At 39.2% G+C, this 18,011-nt stretch overlaps 1 protein-coding gene across 1 annotated transcript in view; it reads right to left on the bottom strand.

The window, feature by feature from the left end:
• Positions 1-11,400, bottom strand: part of LOC142107973 (uncharacterized) — a 67,254-nt gene extending 55,854 nt beyond the window's left edge. Inside the window, exons 1-2 of the mRNA XM_075191650.1 lie at positions 11,300-11,400; positions 10,621-10,653 (exon numbers count right to left, since the gene is read on the bottom strand). Of these exons, the coding sequence (XP_075047751.1) occupies positions 10,621-10,653; positions 11,300-11,333 (67 nt within the window). The 5' untranslated portion in view covers positions 11,334-11,400. The remainder of the gene's footprint in view (positions 1-10,620; positions 10,654-11,299) is intronic.
• Between the last annotated feature and the right edge of the window lie 6,611 nt (positions 11,401-18,011).

The raw sequence follows: 18,011 nt of genomic DNA, 5'->3' as shown, positions 1-18,011 counted from the left end.
CAGTCTTTCTACACCCACAACTACATGGTGTCAGAAGTTGACAGACATGGCTCAAGCTGTCTGTCGCATTAACCTTCTCAAATTTGATGGAAACATCACTGACAACTGGCTCTAATTCTGGAAGGAATGGAATGTATACTGCATAGCGGTGCTATATGAGAAGTCAAAAAAGGTACAAGCATATACTTTACAAATTTGTCTATGAGGAAGGGGAACCATGAAGCACTTCCAAAAAAGTTGAGGAGTTATCTGTACTCTTAGGGAATGTAAGAATGGACAGACATATATTTAACCACAAACCATAAGCGTGATGAAAATGTTCAATCATATATGTCAACATTAAAGCTTCTAGCAAAAAAATTTGATTTTGGCACCATCACCAATTAACTAGATTCAGAATTGTTTGTGGTATTCATAATGATACCGTACGCACACAGTTGGTAAGAGAAAATAATTTGACTTTAAAAAGTGCCATTCATATATGCATGCGTAATGAACAGTCTTAGAGGAGTACAAGGGAATTAAGGAAGGAGGCAAAAGTATGCAGCATACACCGCACATCACTACAATGCATTATGTCAAATCTGTGGCGGGCACCAACCACCTGAGCGGCAAAAATGCCCGGCATTTAATAAACGCTGTGTTATAAATGGAACCACATCGCAAAATGCTGCAAATCCAAATACACAAGGTAACTAGCACGCCACATGAAACACTGAGGGAAAGGAAACCTTTACTAGCCTCTGCGTCAAACACAACAAAAACATACTGAAAATAAAAATTGACACTGGTGCCAAGTGCAATGTCATGTCAAAGACTCTCTTGCACAGAACAAACCCATAGCCACTAAACCTTGTGGCATATGGAGGTCAAATCATTAAAACTATGGGCATGTCCACACTAGAGCTCAGGTGTGTGCCATTACAGTTTCACATCGTTGATCTTGATGTCAGACCACTACTAGGACTGCCTAAAAGCGCTTAATACACCTGGGAGCCAAAGTCCATATGGTACAGCCAGATGCTCCAGAACTCAAGGAATTCAAAGATCTGTTCGACTGTGATACCATTGATAAATGAGTCAATTGTACCCACAGTCTGTGCACCTCGACGCATACCCTTTGCCATGAAAGACAAAGTGCTTGCTGAAATGCCATTCCCTGAGGACAAACTCAGTCTTCAGCGATTCCTGGGAATGACAAATTACCTGTTGAAATTTCTTCTCAACTACAGTGAGACAACTGCACCACTAATACAGCTCCTACACAAGATACAGAATGGTGCAAGCAGGAGCCACAGCAGGCTGCAGTTACAAAATTAAACACATGTTAACAAGCCCTCCAGTACTTTAGTACTTTAATGTGCATTTACCAGTGAGGATCTCTGCAGATGCCTCAGAACGTGGACTGGGGGCTGTTTGCCTCCCAATTGATAGGCCTATAGCCTTCTCCCTCAGAGCACTGACTGAGACTAAATCACAATATGCACAGATTGAAAAATAACTTTTGGCATTAGTATTTGCCTGTCACAAGTTCCATGACTTTATATACGGGAATCCTGCCACTGTTGAGACAGACCATCATCCACTCATCGCCATAATGAAGGAAGCCTCTGTATAATAATGCTTCTGCCGCATACAAAGAACGATGCTCAAGTTGTAGAGATACCATTTGGATGTCAGATACAGGCTTGGCAAATAATTATTTGTAGCTGATGCCCTCTCTTGGGCCCACTTACCTCACACTGAGTGCCCACGAGTTGAGGATGAATATGACGTAATGTCTGTGTAAATACTATCCTCTAACCCAACAAAGAATTATACATACATCAAACGCTCGCATAACCACATTGTGATAATAGAAATCTTCAATAGTTACTTCTCTTCTCAAAAAACGTCCTTCAATTGCGCCTTAGTGGATGTAAACAACTAGATTACAAATTCATAAAAGAGGATATATAGTGTAGTATGTCTAAACACATACAGTCATCCACCAATAAAAGAATGATATCCAAAAGGAAAAGAACTCTTATTCCAATATAGTGTATAGGTCAATCTAAAATCAATCAGATCATGTGGTGATTATAGACCTTTCTTCCACAGGTAATATGCTTACAGGATAACTTCTTGATATATAGCCTTATATCCACCAAATCCACTTCATATAGATTCTTCTCACGAGGTATACTCCACAAATATGCAGGAAAGTGTGTATATATATATATATATATATATATATATATATATAGTGTAATACCCTTTTATTAAACTACAATCTAATGAATAAAAACATTGCACTCACAATCTATAAAGAATAAATAGCATCCATAAACAGGTTAATAAAATACCCATACCAGGGAGTCCGCTGCATAAGTGCAGCAAAGAAAGTGCAGATGGTGTGCTCAGGATCCTTCTGTATCTTATTAATGAAATACTCAGGTAAATGGGTAGTGTGCGACGAAATGTAGTATATATAACACTCTAAACACTCTGAAGTTTTTGTAACTTTTCAAAGTGTGTTTTGTTAACTGACCTAAGTCTGACCTAGGCAAATGTCAATGGTCTTGTGAAAGTAGCCAGGCCAAGACAGATAAAATCTCTGAGTAGTTTGTGTATGCAGAGGAGTTAGACTTAGCCAAGCCGAACGAGCAGAGGTGAGCACTCAGGTCATATGAAAATGCCAGGTCTCGGGACATCCATAATTTACTTCGAAAGCCCTGTGTTATTTTGGGCATTGATCTAACTTAGGTGAAAAATGAAATTCCTATGGTGGGGGGTGAAGAGCCAATAAGAACTGGTTTAAAATTCCCCTGTATCAGAAGGACAGTATTCATTTCTTTGAGGGGGTCTATCGCAACTGAAATGTGCATTTCTTCTCAATGTGTACTCCTCACACACCAATTCCTGAACTTGTACGTAGGGACTCTGGTTTTTATTTTCCTATTTTATTTTCTGAAACTCATTTGTGCCACCTATTGTATGTCTGTTTATTACCTTAAATTAAAGCCTTGGAAATATTTTTCAGATTAAACATATTTAAACTAGGGCATTTCTCAGTGATTCTTTGTAAACTTACGAAGCCCAGGGAGGCTCATGCTACATATGTATGTGATTTAAGTGTGAAACATTAATAAGTGGTTCTGGTGAACCTAAGGACACCATAATAAATCATTCGAGGTAGCAGAAAAGGTGTATTCATTGTTAATTAACTAAGATAACACCAGTCATGACCAGCTGTTCAGATTGCTGTATCTGAGACAGGCTGGGGTGTTCGTGACAGGTAAAATAACAAATGTGCTCTTGAAGAGTCTTTATCAAGGCATGTGCAATGTATCACAATGGCAAATTTATATACTGCTATTGCGTACCGCACTTCTGCCTCTTCCGGCTATGTTGATTCAAACCAGAAAAAGGCTTGAACTTCTATGTCCAAATCGAGGCTATGTTCACATCTCATTAATGGCATATACTTGTAAACGAGGCTTGGATGAAATCACATATATAAAAACAGAAATGAGTCTTGTGTCCCTTTACAATATGCAGTATAGAAGTTAAACGACTTCACAATTAAGTACACAATCATAAAAATATAAAATAACACATAATAGGATAGCCTCCTAATATAAACATAACTTATCATATAAAACCATCTGTGAAGATACCGGGTTTTCTGGCCCAATTCTACCCACTGCACTCTGGCTGGCTACCCACGGGTGCATTCCTAGGCCAGGGAAGCCTACCCAGTACCTTCTAAGGTTCTCATTAGTCACTCAGGCAAATGCAGTTAGAAAAGTACAACTGTACAATTATTTTAACAAAATAATCACTAGAATGCTATGTATGCACAGTATGTAAATGCCATGCAGGTTCACCACATAATCTGTCCCATCTTACCCCACTAGCTTAAGGAGTTACAGTCACCTGGCTGTCCAGACTTGACAATCCAGGGATCTGCCGATGTATTTCACTGGTAGAGCCACCAACCATCCTGCAGCTTCCAACCATCAATTCCCAGAATGAACAACCCACCCCCCTGAAGTGACTCCTTATATCTAGGGTCAAATTTCCACAGTGCTTTCCCCTCCATGGGCAAACCCCTGGGTCTCTCCTTGTTAATTATTGGTAAGTCCTGGAGAGGGGAGTGGAGATGAGCTGTACTTCCACCGAAACTCCCCTGCTAGATTGTAGACCAAACGTCTAGAGTAGTCTTGTGAGAACAATGGATACTAATTAGCCTTCCCCCTCACCAGTATCTTGCAATCTGATCCCTACCCATAACCTACCTGGCTTCACTTTAAGGACAATGAATAACAACTTCACTGCCATATCACCAATATACAATAAACAATATACATATTTACAATGAGCTACAATGTCCCCTTATCCACATGTAATTAGACACTGCAGTTGTACTATGTTGAGTTGGGGAACAAAAGCAAGGCATGTAAAAAGTACATGCTATAATCCACATTTTGTGAGAAACGAGGGACAGGCTGGTTGGGGTGTTATCAAACTCATTTCGTCATACCATCTTCTAATATACATACAAATCTAATATTCATATACTAATATGTATCTTTCATCCTTCATTGTATTTCTCTAGTGAACTTGAATCCTCCCATATCCAATCCAGGATATGTTAACCCTGGGAGAATATACAGACATTAGACTATAAGCATTAGAATGTAAATATAAAACATTACAATATAAATATAAAACATGATTAATAATGTTAATACAACCTAATAATCTAACATACAATTAGATGGATGAGTTACATCGTGAAACCTTGGCGGACGATCGGTGCCAACAGCTGTCTCACATCATATTACAAGGTTAGCCCCAGCCCTCTAGGGAGATCTCAAAAATTTGCACCCCTAATTTGCCATGAGAGATGAATTTACTCCCTTATTCCTTTACCTCTTTTGCTCCCTTCAAAAAGCAATAGGAGAAACACAAGTGGGGCGAACGGCAGTGGCTTGTGTGCTGCTGTCTAAGTGCCTCTCTGTCAATGAATATGTTTTCCTAGAAGTTTAGATAATTTAACAACATTGTTATTTGAGAACAACTAATAATCTATTTGACGTTAATAGGAATGACTGGCTGTCTGCATGCGCTGCCGTAGTAGTTGTAGTTGTCAAGTGTGTCGGTAGTAGTTTTAGTTGTCAAACATGTCGGGGTTCTCGTCCCCGTTAACACGATTACCACTGGTGGAACCATTTAGTATTGACTGCTACTCTTACCTTTCATATAGGGGCACCTCATAAAGAGAACATAATTTTTCTGGTAATTCCTCATACTTCTAGATCCATCATCCTGAGTCTTCTCTTGTTACAACTACATTCACCAAATGTGGATTGGTCTTCAGCTCAAATTTTGGCTTGGGGCACATCCTATCTCTCTCATTGTATCAGTAAATTATGCCAATGTTCCTCTAATTTCTATGCCAGATAGTCCATCTGTTCCTCCTTAATATCAATGTTTTCAAGATGTTTTCTGCAAAGAACACTCCAAGGTTCAAGTTTGGGAATGTTCTATCGATTTAATACCAGGGAAGGTACCATCCCTTGCTTGGGTATATCCCCTATCCCTTCCCAAAACCAAAGCTATGTCTAAAATGATAATAGAGCATATCCAACACAGATTTATAAGACCCTCTTCTTTTTTCGTTGGTGTGGGGTTCATTTTTGTCAAGAAGAAACGTGGTAGTCTCCGCCGTGCCTTGACTACCGTGGACTAAATTTGTGGCCATTAAGAATTGTTACCCCCTTCCTTTGATTCCTGAACTTTTTGATTGAATCAAAGGGATCACTTTCTTTACCAAGGTAGATCTTCTTGGTGTTTTTAATCTCATCCGAATCCGTCAAGAGGATATATGGAAAACTGCTTTTAAAGCTTGGGATGGTCACTAGGAATATATGGTAATGCTCTTTGGCCTGTGCAGTGTACCTGTTGTGTTTTAACGTTTTATAAATTAGATATCAGTGTGTAGTAGTATACCTAGATGACATTTTGAAATTTTCCAAAGATCTCATCACGCATTGTGGCAAACATCACAAGCATCAACTATTCTGTAAATTGTAAAAAAAATATTTGAACAAATTCAGATGCCTTTTCTAAGATATATTGATTATGGCTCTAAGCTATGAATGGACCCAAAAAAGGTCAGTTATTAATTTGCATCAACCCTCTGGTCTCAAGGCCACCCAACGTTTTCTTGGCTTTGCAATTATTTCAGGCAATTTATTTGTGGGTACTCCTCATTAGCAGTCCCCATTATTGCTCTTACTCGAAATGGGGTCAATGCCAGGTCTTGGTCTACTGCAGACACGGAAGTCTTTCAGGGTATCAATTTTCTACTGCTCTGGTTCTCAAACAGTCAGACACTTCACAACCCTTTTTCTTAGACGTTGACACTTCTACAGTTGGAATAGGAGCCATTCTTTCTCAGAAAATCTCTACTGGGAAAATTCCATCCGTGACGCTTTTTCTCTTGCAAGTTTCTGACAGTGGAAAAATTTCCAAGTTTCCAAGTTTCAGAAAGCCTTATGCATGACTTTTAACATCAATCTCAATCTTTCCAAAGCTTATCATCCAGCATTTGAATCAAGATCTAGAGACTATTTTAAAACCATTTTCAAGAGAATTTCTTGTCTACTCCCTTTTTTATTGTGTATGGTCTCTCTCTGCTTATGCCAAAGTTTTCCTCCCTGCCAGCTACTGAGGTACTGGCAGTTATTTCTGTATTGTGATTTTTCCTGACATCTGATCTAAAGTGATCAAAAATCTTTTTTTGCTGACAAGAAACAGCACACTGTTCCTCCTCTGAAGATTGTAAATAGAGTTTGGTTGTCGACTTCATATGAAAGCACCCTGTATGAAATTCGCTTCTAAATACATAGGTCCATTCGAGATCAGACAAGTTATCAATCCAATAGCTTTCAGGCTGTCACCTTCTTTCCGTATTCCAGAATCATTACAAATTTCTCGTATCAAATCGTTTTAAACACTTAGCCTTCGGGGTCCAAACATTGGCACTTTAAATTAACATGAATGTACGGCGCACTGACAACTGCCTCATCGGAATGACTGGCTGTCTGCATGCGCTGCCGTCGGAAAGCTGGATCTTTCGGTTTAAGGTAAGTCTGTTTAGATTGCCTTCGTCTTTTCCAGCAATCAGAATTTTCCTGTAGGTGTCAAGCGTGTCAGGGTTCTCGTGCCCGTTAACACGTACCCAACCCATCTTCTGGGGGCATTAGAGATTATTTAGATAACTAACTCAGACAAAATTATTCATTTAACAATGGGGACAACACTTGTAGTGGCCACTCTTCTCTCTCAAGGACTCTAGAACTGATCAATGACTACTGCATGTATGAGTAATCTGTATAATTATTTCTTATATTTTAGCCATGTGGCAATCAAAGTTTATTCATTACTGTAATGTTAGATTTTCAGTCAAGAGAATGATCACATTTTGCTATATTTAATGCATATTTTCAAACATTCACCTTCACAGGTACCAAATTCTATTAGTATGGACTGTGGGATTTTGTGCATTAGCGGTCGGAGCCTATTCGAAAGCACCAAGCAGCCCTCAGTGGGGGGGTCAGTTTTTGGGGAACAAGCAACCAATGGGCTTGTCTGGGCTTAACGGACATGGATTGAAGGATCTTCAAGGGGCTTAGAAGAAGGGTGACAAGGACAGATTGGGTAGCTCTTCGTTGGCAGGACTGGCTGAAGGTATGGGTTCCACTAGAAGGATCCAGTAGCATTACAGGGATGAGAAAGACTGAAACTTATCTCCCCAAAATGGTCTGATCAGCAGTGTGACAATTGCTAGTTTATGATAAGTAATGTAACTCTATTTCCCGTCTTACATTTACATGCTATGTATCGTAGTTCATTATTTAAGTGTATAGTAATTTTGGTGATTTTATTGTTTTACAATACACACTTCATTCTTTATTAACAGATATTTGCATAAATGTGAAAATTACCCTAGCATGCGATACCATAGGGGCTGCCAGTGAGTTTAATTAGGGACCTCTCTAATGCTAGTGGGTTTGACAATAGATTTTGGGTGTCTCCAGGTATACCCAGGGCCATCTTTTCCATTGGGCACGATGGGCAGCTGCCCGGGGGCCCCACGGGCAAGGGGACCCCATAGGCGCGGCTCTTAATGAGAATAAATAATCCTGCAAAAGAAAAAACCTGCAAAAAAAACCTACAAGGGTCACTGAGCAAGTACATCTATCTCTATATATCTATATCTGTATCTGTATACATATATATATATATATCTATATCTAGGGGCCCCGGTGCACTGCTTTGCCCGGGGGCCCATAATGTTGTTAAGATGGCCCTGGGTATACCACGCGGGATTGGCATGGGTGAAGAAGTGTCTTAAGTCCCGGAGTTGTCACAGGGGCCCATACTAATTTATGAAGTATGCTTGCAATATGAATTCCTTAAAGGAGGGCCCTACTATTGATTTCAAGAATACTGCAGGCAATATTAATTATTTGTTAAGTACAGGGACAATATTAAATAGTTGTTAACTACTGAGGGCAATATTAAATATTTATAAACTACTGGGGGCAATATTAATTATTAACTGCTGGAGGCTGTATTAATTATTTATAAGGTATGGGGATAATCTGAATTATTTACTAAGTATTAAGGAACTCATTGTAGTGGCGAAGTGTCTAGGTGTTTCAAAAACATTTCTACAGCGAGAGAAGCCAATGAGGAAGCCACGCTGAGTAGCAACATGCATTTGGAACACCCTAGATACTACAAATAGTTTTTTCATAGTAATAAAAGAAGTAATAAAAGAAGTATTCACAGGGGATGTGAATGTTTAGATGGATGAAGGTTGGAACGGGGGGAAGGAATAATGCTTATGATTATTTGTAAGTAGGCTGGATTCGGTTGATAGGAAGTGTGAGGGTGGTGTATTAGTGTGTACAATATGTAGAAAAAAATTAAATTCTGTAGGAATTTTGCAGTGGTATTAGGTATTGGTATGATTATATCAAGTAGCAGTAGTAGGATGGTAGGAGGTAGTGGAGAGCATAGCAGGTGGGTATAGTAGAACAGGTAATAATAGGGGTAAACTTATAGATGTGTGTAAATGGAGAAGGAAGTTGGGATGTGAGATATAAAGCAGGCCTGTCCAACCTGCGGCCCTCCAGATGTTGTGAAACTACGAATCCCAGCATGCCCTTCCAGCTATCAACAGGTTGTATACTGGCAAAGCATGCTGGGGCTTGTAGTTTCACAACACCTGGAGGGCCGCAGATTGGACAGGCCTGATATAAAGGGTTGGTGTAAAGTGGGCTGAAGAAAATAGGGAAGTGGCAGGGTAATAGGAGTTATAATGAATGTTAATGAGGATCTATGCAGGAGCAGATACATGTAAAATAAAATACAAAGAAGAAGAAGACAAGGTTCGGATGCAACTTCCACACAAGTTGTGCTTTAAAAAAGGACACGAAACGTAGTTGTGACTGTATTCAAATCGAAGCGGATCTCAAAATGCTTTTCGATTGGATCTGGGTATAAATGGTACTTGCCTTATGTAGAACAGACAGAACAGACTGCAGTATACGCACAAGTGTATGTGCATTATAAGGTCACAACAGAATGCATACAAAAATTATTATATTATAAAATAAATGAACAACTATGAACATATAATGTATAATATATATAATATATATAACCATTAATATAAATGGAATTTCAAAGAGAATGTTTTAATTTTTTTTCATTCAATAAATAAGCCAAGAGGCTTTCAATGCGCACTGTACATAAAATACGTTTGTATAGTTTTCTTATTTGCATACACATGTTCTGTGCTAGTTAGAGGAACACATACGTGTTGTTTTTAAAACAAAAACTATGCCGTGTCAGTCATGACTTTCAGTCGGCACTTACACCGGTCCTGTAGCTGGTGCAAATGATATGGCTGAAACCAAGCGTACTTACGAGAAACCCAGCAATTGAATCTGCTGAATCTGCATCGGAACGCTCATCGCACACCCCTACTATACATTGTCTACGTTGCTCCCTTCACTTTCACCATCTTAAGCCGTAGCTGTCATAAATGTCATTTGTTTTCGGACATGGGTTGCATGCAATTGCGTTCATTGGCGTAAGGTCAGCTTCTGAGCCTTCTGGCAGGATATGCTACACAAATGGACATACATCCAAACATGAAACAGGCCCTCTGTGGGCATTGATTAGTTTGGCACTACTAGTCACAGTCCTATAACCCCTCTTATTCCTCTTTTCCCATTATCTATTAAACTGTTTGGGTTAAGGTGGTGGGTGATCTTTCCTCGTGTAATTTTTTGATACACTACCACTAACAGCAATGGTTATTTCTATTTATGTGATGAAGTATTTCTGTTTATTTTTGAACTTGCTTTATCTGTAAAATAAATTTGTGTACTAAACATGTGTATTTATCTATCTATCTATCTATCTATCTATCTATCTATCTATCTATCTATCTATCTATATACATTGAAAATATCCAATACAGAAGAAACTTTTTTCATTTGTCTGATAATGATTATTAACGACTAAGTAAATAACAGTTTAGAATCTACTCACCACAAGTTAAATGAAATCCTGATAACAAATAATCTGCAAATTAAAATATATTTCATTACAACAGAAATGATAATGATTTTGGTGCATCATTTTATATTTACATCGTATACACAGTTAGCTCACAACTGCATTTACTGTGCAAAATTACATGGGAAGGGAACCCGGGGGGATTCCTCTGTTTGCTATATGGGGATGGGTGTAAAAGTGATATGATGTTGTCCAAACCACTTTAACGAGTGTATAAGTTATGTCTGACAATTATTTACTAGATATACTTACATAATACAGTAAAGATAAAGCACCAATCCAGAACACTTCTTTTAAAAATAAAACTGACTTATTTCAACAAACAATAACACTTACAGCTGTGTTTTAATCACATGATTTATGGTAGAACACAGCTATAAGTTGTTTATTCACTAATGGGAGTCGGTTTTATTTTGAAAAAGTTACAATTTTGGGTTTGACACTACCCCCAACTGACCCTTGTGGGCTTTCCCTTACACCAAGAGAACTGTGGAAAATTTGTATGTTTTACAAAATCCAGAAAACATACCTGTAAATAATTCACAAATATAATAACATTATGTTAGAACTTTCATCAAGAGTCTACACAGTTATTCCTTCCCACTGGTTCGGGTTTTACTCTTAAGTTATAAATAAGAAATTCAATACTTACAGATGAAGAAAATCATGAATGAATTTGAAGCCATGACGACTTTTACTTAAGCTGTCTGCATACAAAGACTCAAAAGTTTGTGAACTGAATAAAAAAAGAGTTTCACATTTACCACACACTTTTATCTAACAGTTCCTGTTTTCCCTCTGATGACTAAATTGTTATTTCCAGTTAATACCATATGTTCTGTTTCTTTAATGGCAATGTTGATGCTGCTCTGTATTAATTAGATTATAGTGCCATCTACAGAGCTTTTGCCCAATAGGTGGCACAACAGTAACAAACTTGCTGCCCTGGGATTTTAGAGTGTGGCAGCAGAAAATTTCAGTGCTGGCAGTGCCTAAGATATAAAAAACCAATGGTGTCATATAAACTAACAGTGCCAATACTTTCTAATGTGCTACTACAGGAACTGTCAAAGAGGTGGCGGGATGTCATGGCACACAGTGGTCGAAGTGGGCTGATATATGGGAGTATGCCATCCTGGCACTTCTAGTGCCTTCATTGTCAGACTATTAAGGCCGTATGGAAAATGTAAGTGAATGCAACTTTTCTAAACTTCCACTTGGACCACTAATAACACATATAAATTTGGTCTACTGGTTCCTATAGCCATAGCCACCACAATTTGGCAGCTGCACATAGTGCCAACATTTTGGGGCTCCTAAATCACTGAATGAGTGACACAGTGTTTATTGTTTATTGAGACTGAGGAGAAATAACAGCTAGAATGGTTTCTACAGGTAGGATAGGCAAGGTCTCTTGTAAAATATTCCAAAAGTATTTCAAACATCCTGGAAGGGGCATCAGCATTACCATTACGAGAACCTGATCTATAGGTTACTACGAAATTAAATGACGTGAAAAACAGTGATCAGTGGGCTTGTCGGGAATTGAGTCTCTTTCCGGTTTTAAGGTATTCAAGATTCCTGTGGTCGGTATAAATAGTGACAGGAGCATCTGTCCATAAATTCTTCGAGGCCTAGAGGAGGATCTATAAAAACCAGTTCATCTTTAATATTATTATTAAAATGTTTAAACCCCGCAGGCATACTGTTTAAACACTTAGCCTGCGGGGTCCAAACATCACCACTTTAAATTAACATGAATGTACGGCGCACTGACGTCAAAGTGAAGTGCCGGACAGCTGCCTCATCGGAATGACTGGCTGTCTGCATGCACTGCCGTCGGAAAGCTGGATCTTCGGTTATGTGAAAAGTGGAAAGCATGTATTGTGTGTGACAACAGATGTAAGGTGGGGCTACTGGGTATAAGGATACAGGAAAATGCTGAGTAGATGCAAATGGTGACCCCACACATCATATTGGATTGGCAGTCATATGGGGTTCAGCAACTAAGAAATTGAATCCCCCCTTCAAATACCTTTCTATCACCTTCTTCTCTGATTGCACCCCCTTCTTCTCTTCTTTTCTGTTTTCTTTCTTCCACGAATCCTCGCTTGCTTCTCCGTCGCATTATGGCTCCTCCTTGCTGTGCTCCTCACTGACAATGTCAGGCTTGATGACGTCACGCCCGACAATCAGTGCAAGCGCAGCACGGAGGAGGGGAACAAGGAGGGAGCCAGATCGCCACCACGTGACTGCAAAAAGGTAAAGATTTTTTTCTTTTTTTCAGGATTACTACTTCTACTTACGAGCCCTGGCTATGGGGCCCTCTTGCCCGTGGGGTCCCCGGGCACTTGCCCAGCGTGCCCAATGGGAAATATGGCCCTGTTTGCAGGTTGTCCTTCCTGCTCCCTTGGGGTCCAGCAGCACACAGGACAGCTGGAGAAGATTGCAGGGAAGGTACCCCCCAAAGGAGGGTGAAGTGTTCTTTTTTTCTGGACAGGTGGTACAAATGTGCCCACTGATCTTTGGACAGTCCATACTGTCGGCAAGTCTTTTCAAATACTCCAAAATGGCATCCAAGTCCCCGTCTTTTTCCAGAATAGGGAAATTCTCTGGACAGGTTCTGCGGATACCAGCCTTTCTGGCTTCTGGCAGGCGTTGCCTTTCATTTGGCAGCTTCTCTTTCTGCCTGGCTCTCGGCTTGACGCTCCACAGCCTCCATGGCTGTGCACCTCTCTGCCGCCTCAATAGCAGCATGCCTCTCCTACCATTCGGCAGCTTCCTTCTCCTGGGACTACTATATAAGCTGCAATTTGGTTGTAGATGGCCCCAGCTATTTTAGGGCAGTTTGCAAATAAACGTCCATGGCAGTGTCCACACTTGGACTATTAGAATCATCAGAAAGTAACAGTACAGAGTTTGAAGCAATATCTACGATCAGTCCATTTTCTGAGTTCTAGCTGGGCTCTCCATGGGACAAATCTCTGTTTTTGTCCTGCTCATTCTGCAAGAGGGCTTCAATCAATTGCTCCTTGCTATTGCCATGGATAGCAATTCCATGTTCCTCACATTGCGCAATGAGCGCATCATTGACCATACATTTATAAGTTTATATGCAGCAGCCATCTCTCACAGTATAATGCCAAAGAAAAAAAGATAAGGAAAACAAGACAAAGAAGACGAATTGTTGTTTGTCTTATAGTGTTTTAAGCATTGAGTTCAGTCTCTTGTGAATTAGTCTGTATATCCTCTCTCAAGAATCACACAACCCTAATTTGTCACTTTTTGGGAGTCAATCTGTCATTGAAGAGTGTCCCATTTTCTTCTTCTCTCAGCGACAGAAACATGATCATTCGGGAGTTATCAATTTCTGTGTTTATACTTTTTATTTTACAAGAAACCATTGCGTTATATATTTGTGTGTCATTTTAGTTAATTGTTTTACCTTAAGCATTGCGTATGTATTTTTCATATTAAATTACACTTAATAAGTTCAAGTCTTTGTGTTCTTACGAATTCACGTAACAGTTTGGTCAACTAGTTGAATCAGGGGAGAATATTGTGGTTTATGTTAATTCTGATTAAAGTAAATTGTGATTGATTAGTAATAAGGGAGAACCTATGGCTTCCTAAATAAGAGTGTCAACTCTTCACAAAAAACCTTTGCGGTGGCAAAATAGGTAAGGTGAAGCTTGTGTGTGGCATAGATAGAGAAGGATTTAATCATTTTAGACAGATCAGGTGGTTGTTTTTGATTAACCCTTTGTCACAAACATGTCACGCAGACTCAGGTGAGTGCTGATCGTGACAGCTGATCGTATCTCTCACCACCCCTTCCTCTAGAATGTAAGCTCTCAGGGGTAGGGTCCTCTCTACCTATTGTCTAAAGTCTATCTACTGTCTGACTGCCTGATACGTCCTGTCATGTATTTTGCTGCACCGTGTGAGTCCCCATAGCATTACTCACACTCATCTGTGCTACTTATGTGTAATACCCCATCTATCTGTTACTTGCTTCTGTATCCGGCACTATGGAACCTGTGACGCCTTATAAATAAATAAATAAATAAATAAATAATAATAATAATAATAATAATAATAATAATACTTAACCACTGCCTTATTACAAATTTTCGGCTTTCAACAGCCTTCAATAGAAACTGGCCTTTTAGGTAATACTTCGCTATTACTCTCTGATTTTGGAACTTTCTTGGAACTTGTTTGTGGGGTTGTAGATAATGAAGAACTAGCAGCCATGGCACTATCTGCTGTTGTTTTATCAATTTCACTTAACTTTTAATTAATTACTCTTTCCTTCACAGTATAATTATTTTTGGGGACCAAGGAAATGGAAATGTGCTTCTCAGATGTTGTTGGTGCAGGCGATTTCTTTACGGTTATCATGTGTCTTCCGAATGGCATCTAGTTGCGCATCTTTCTAGTTACAAAAAAAGGACAGAGTCCTGACAGCATCAGGAATGCAGGACCTCTGCTGCTGTTATGACTTTAGGACTTTTTGTAAAACAAAACAGAATCCAAAAATAGAAATAAACAAAACTCAATGCAGGTAATCAGGTCCCAGAACTAATATTGGTTAACTGGTAATTGCAGGAACAAAGGACATTTACAATGTGAAAGATACAGCCAATGGCAGACAACTGATTCTGGGAGAATGCAAGAATAGTAGTAGCCGGGAGAGCAGGAATGCACAAGAACTAATACTGGAAGCAGACAGTTCAAAACACAGGATCAAGACAATAACAATTAATGACCAGCAATGTGCAATGTTTGGGGCAGATATTTATGGCATTGAGGCAGGTGCAGGAGATGATCAGGGAAGGAGGTGAACTCCTGCAGATGAGGTGCAAAAGTCCCAGTCATAACAGCAGCCTCTCTGGTGACACAGACGTACTGGACAGAGTCCTAATAGTTGCAAGTAGTATAAGATGCGCTAAAATATGCATTTTACGCAAATAAAACATGTCTAACTGAGCACAGATGTGAAAATAAGGATTACAAAAGATAGAGGCCAGACCATTGAAGTCACATCACATGTTACAATCATAAAAAAAATTCACAGACGTTTACTCTAGAACAATACAAAAAGAACAAGTACCAGAATGGCTATAATTTTGATTTATAAGGCTATAAAAATGTTATATTTGTTGATAGATTGAATGGTATTAAAATGTATTGGCCACAAAGTATGAATAGCACCTACAGAGCTACAAGTAGTATATATTGTTAAATCTAAAATCTTATACAAGTTTCCCTGTGGTGTCAAGTATATCTGGAAGCGCTTCAATCAGCTGGAGAGAATAGACACAGACCAAGTTCTGTATACAAGGAATATTCTCTGTTTATTGATATCAAGATTGATATCAAGATACAAGTCATTATAGCCTACTGAATATATGAGTCCTACGCCATGAGCATACAATAGTCTATGGGAAGCACTGCGGATTAACTATCTCACGTATTCTTTTTCCCCTTCTCAGGACATATGTGTCAATTATTCTTTTCCCAAGGGGGGCTGGAGGTTTATCCTCTGTCTGCCATGTCCAAAGTAATGGGCACAGCTCCCACACTACAAGCTGAAAATTAAACTACCTATTGTTAACAAATCTTGCTACGTTCTTACAGGACTTCTCTATGTCAGCTTAACCTCAAGGCCGTGGGCTTACATCTTGCAAAACTGCATTTCAGCAGAAAAATTAATAATTTCTTTTAGAAAATAATATATCAACGCGAGTTACAAAAATGGATGCACAAAGGCTTTATGAGGCCTTAACAAAAAATCATATTTAACATTTCCCATCTTTTATTCAATTTTCTGCTTACCTCCTATCTATCCTGCCTATCTCCAGAACCACATTCTTATTGTCGATCATGCAGGTGCTTATACACATGTATCCTGCTAAAAGGCCACATGTATAGGGTTGTTCCCCTTAGAGAGCTGTCAACCCATCCCCCACCAGTAATAAACCTACTTGTCCTAACTTGATTTATGAGGAGATGCAATTGCAGTGAGCATTTATCTAGGAAAAAGACTCTTAATAAGTAGTCAATGAATTTATGGTAGTTCTGCAAGCTTTGCATGTTCAGTCTTTAGTAGTTTCTTGTTGCAAATTGTGCAGTTTTTTTAGCTTTGCTAGTGGGAATAATTCATGACGCTCATCGTCAGGTCTGGTTTCAGCGGTAATTTCTGTGATCATCAGAGGTTTGGAATTTTCAGTGGTTCCTTTTTGGAAAGACAACAGTCAAGTGTCAGTAACTTCTTAATCAGCCATATAATTAGTTTCATTATCACATATACTATCAACAGGATTGCCAAACCTTTTGCTACTAATGCCAATATTCCTAATACCCTACATGAATTATTACTGACAACTTTGCCAATGAGGTTATGTATCTGCAAATAGGCATTTTCAGAGTTTAGTCTTCTATGAGTGCAAATTTTTAAGCACTCATTCCCCTCGGTTTCTCACAGTAGCATAGGCAATTTGTCACTTATCTGTCTGTTTCACACTGGGTTTGGGAGGCTTTGATCCCTACTTCCGTCACAACTATTCTGGCAAGACATATCAAGACAGTCATTTCTGTTTATCAGAACAAGACTCCACTGATTTGAAGACTTTGCAGTGTGATGTGTGAATCCACGTGTCTTTTTTCTGTACTGTCACTGCCATGGGAGTCCTCAACAGGACTTGATAAGGACCCTTGTATCTGGGTTCAAGACTTCTCCTGATGTGTTTTCTCACGACCACCCAGTCCCCAGGTTGCAGTCTGTCGGTACCTGTATCAAAATTAGGGTCTGGAATGTAGGAGAACACTTGACCATGTATTTCAGTTAGTTGTTTCTATAATAAAGTAACATAGTTCAACAAATCACCATGTACATGCTGTAGTTGCTGTGGAAAATAACAGGGAGACGTGACCTGGGTGAGTGTTCAAAGCCACTCCTTTCTCATCATCACCTAGTGCAGCCCCCTTGAATGCCTCTAATGTGTTTTCCGGGTTTACAAACATTCAATGAACCAGTTCTCAAAAGTTTCCAGGCAGTCAGCCATTTTGAAAGCAACACTGCTTCTCTCATAACGTTAGACACCTTGCATTGTGTCTGCAAATCACTCAGCATTTTCTCGACAGAATCTCCCGTCACCAAATATTCACACATATTTCCAGATTCTGAGATTACCGTGTTGAAAGTACAAATATATTCACTTAAATAAGTCTCGCTCACAGACGGCATTTTATCTGGTAACATTTCTTATGGGCATAACAAACCCTCCTGATTTCTGAGAACATTCATCAGCTCCATATTCACTCAGGTAAAACCCGCTTGTAATATCGGCATGTAAAAG

The sequence above is a fragment of the Mixophyes fleayi genome, chromosome 11, assembly GCF_038048845.1.
Source record: "Mixophyes fleayi isolate aMixFle1 chromosome 11, aMixFle1.hap1, whole genome shotgun sequence".
NCBI classification, from domain to species: Eukaryota; Metazoa; Chordata; class Amphibia; order Anura; family Limnodynastidae; genus Mixophyes; species Mixophyes fleayi.
The sequence above is the reverse complement of the archived record's forward strand: the minus strand, read 5'-3'. Positions and strand labels throughout refer to the sequence as shown.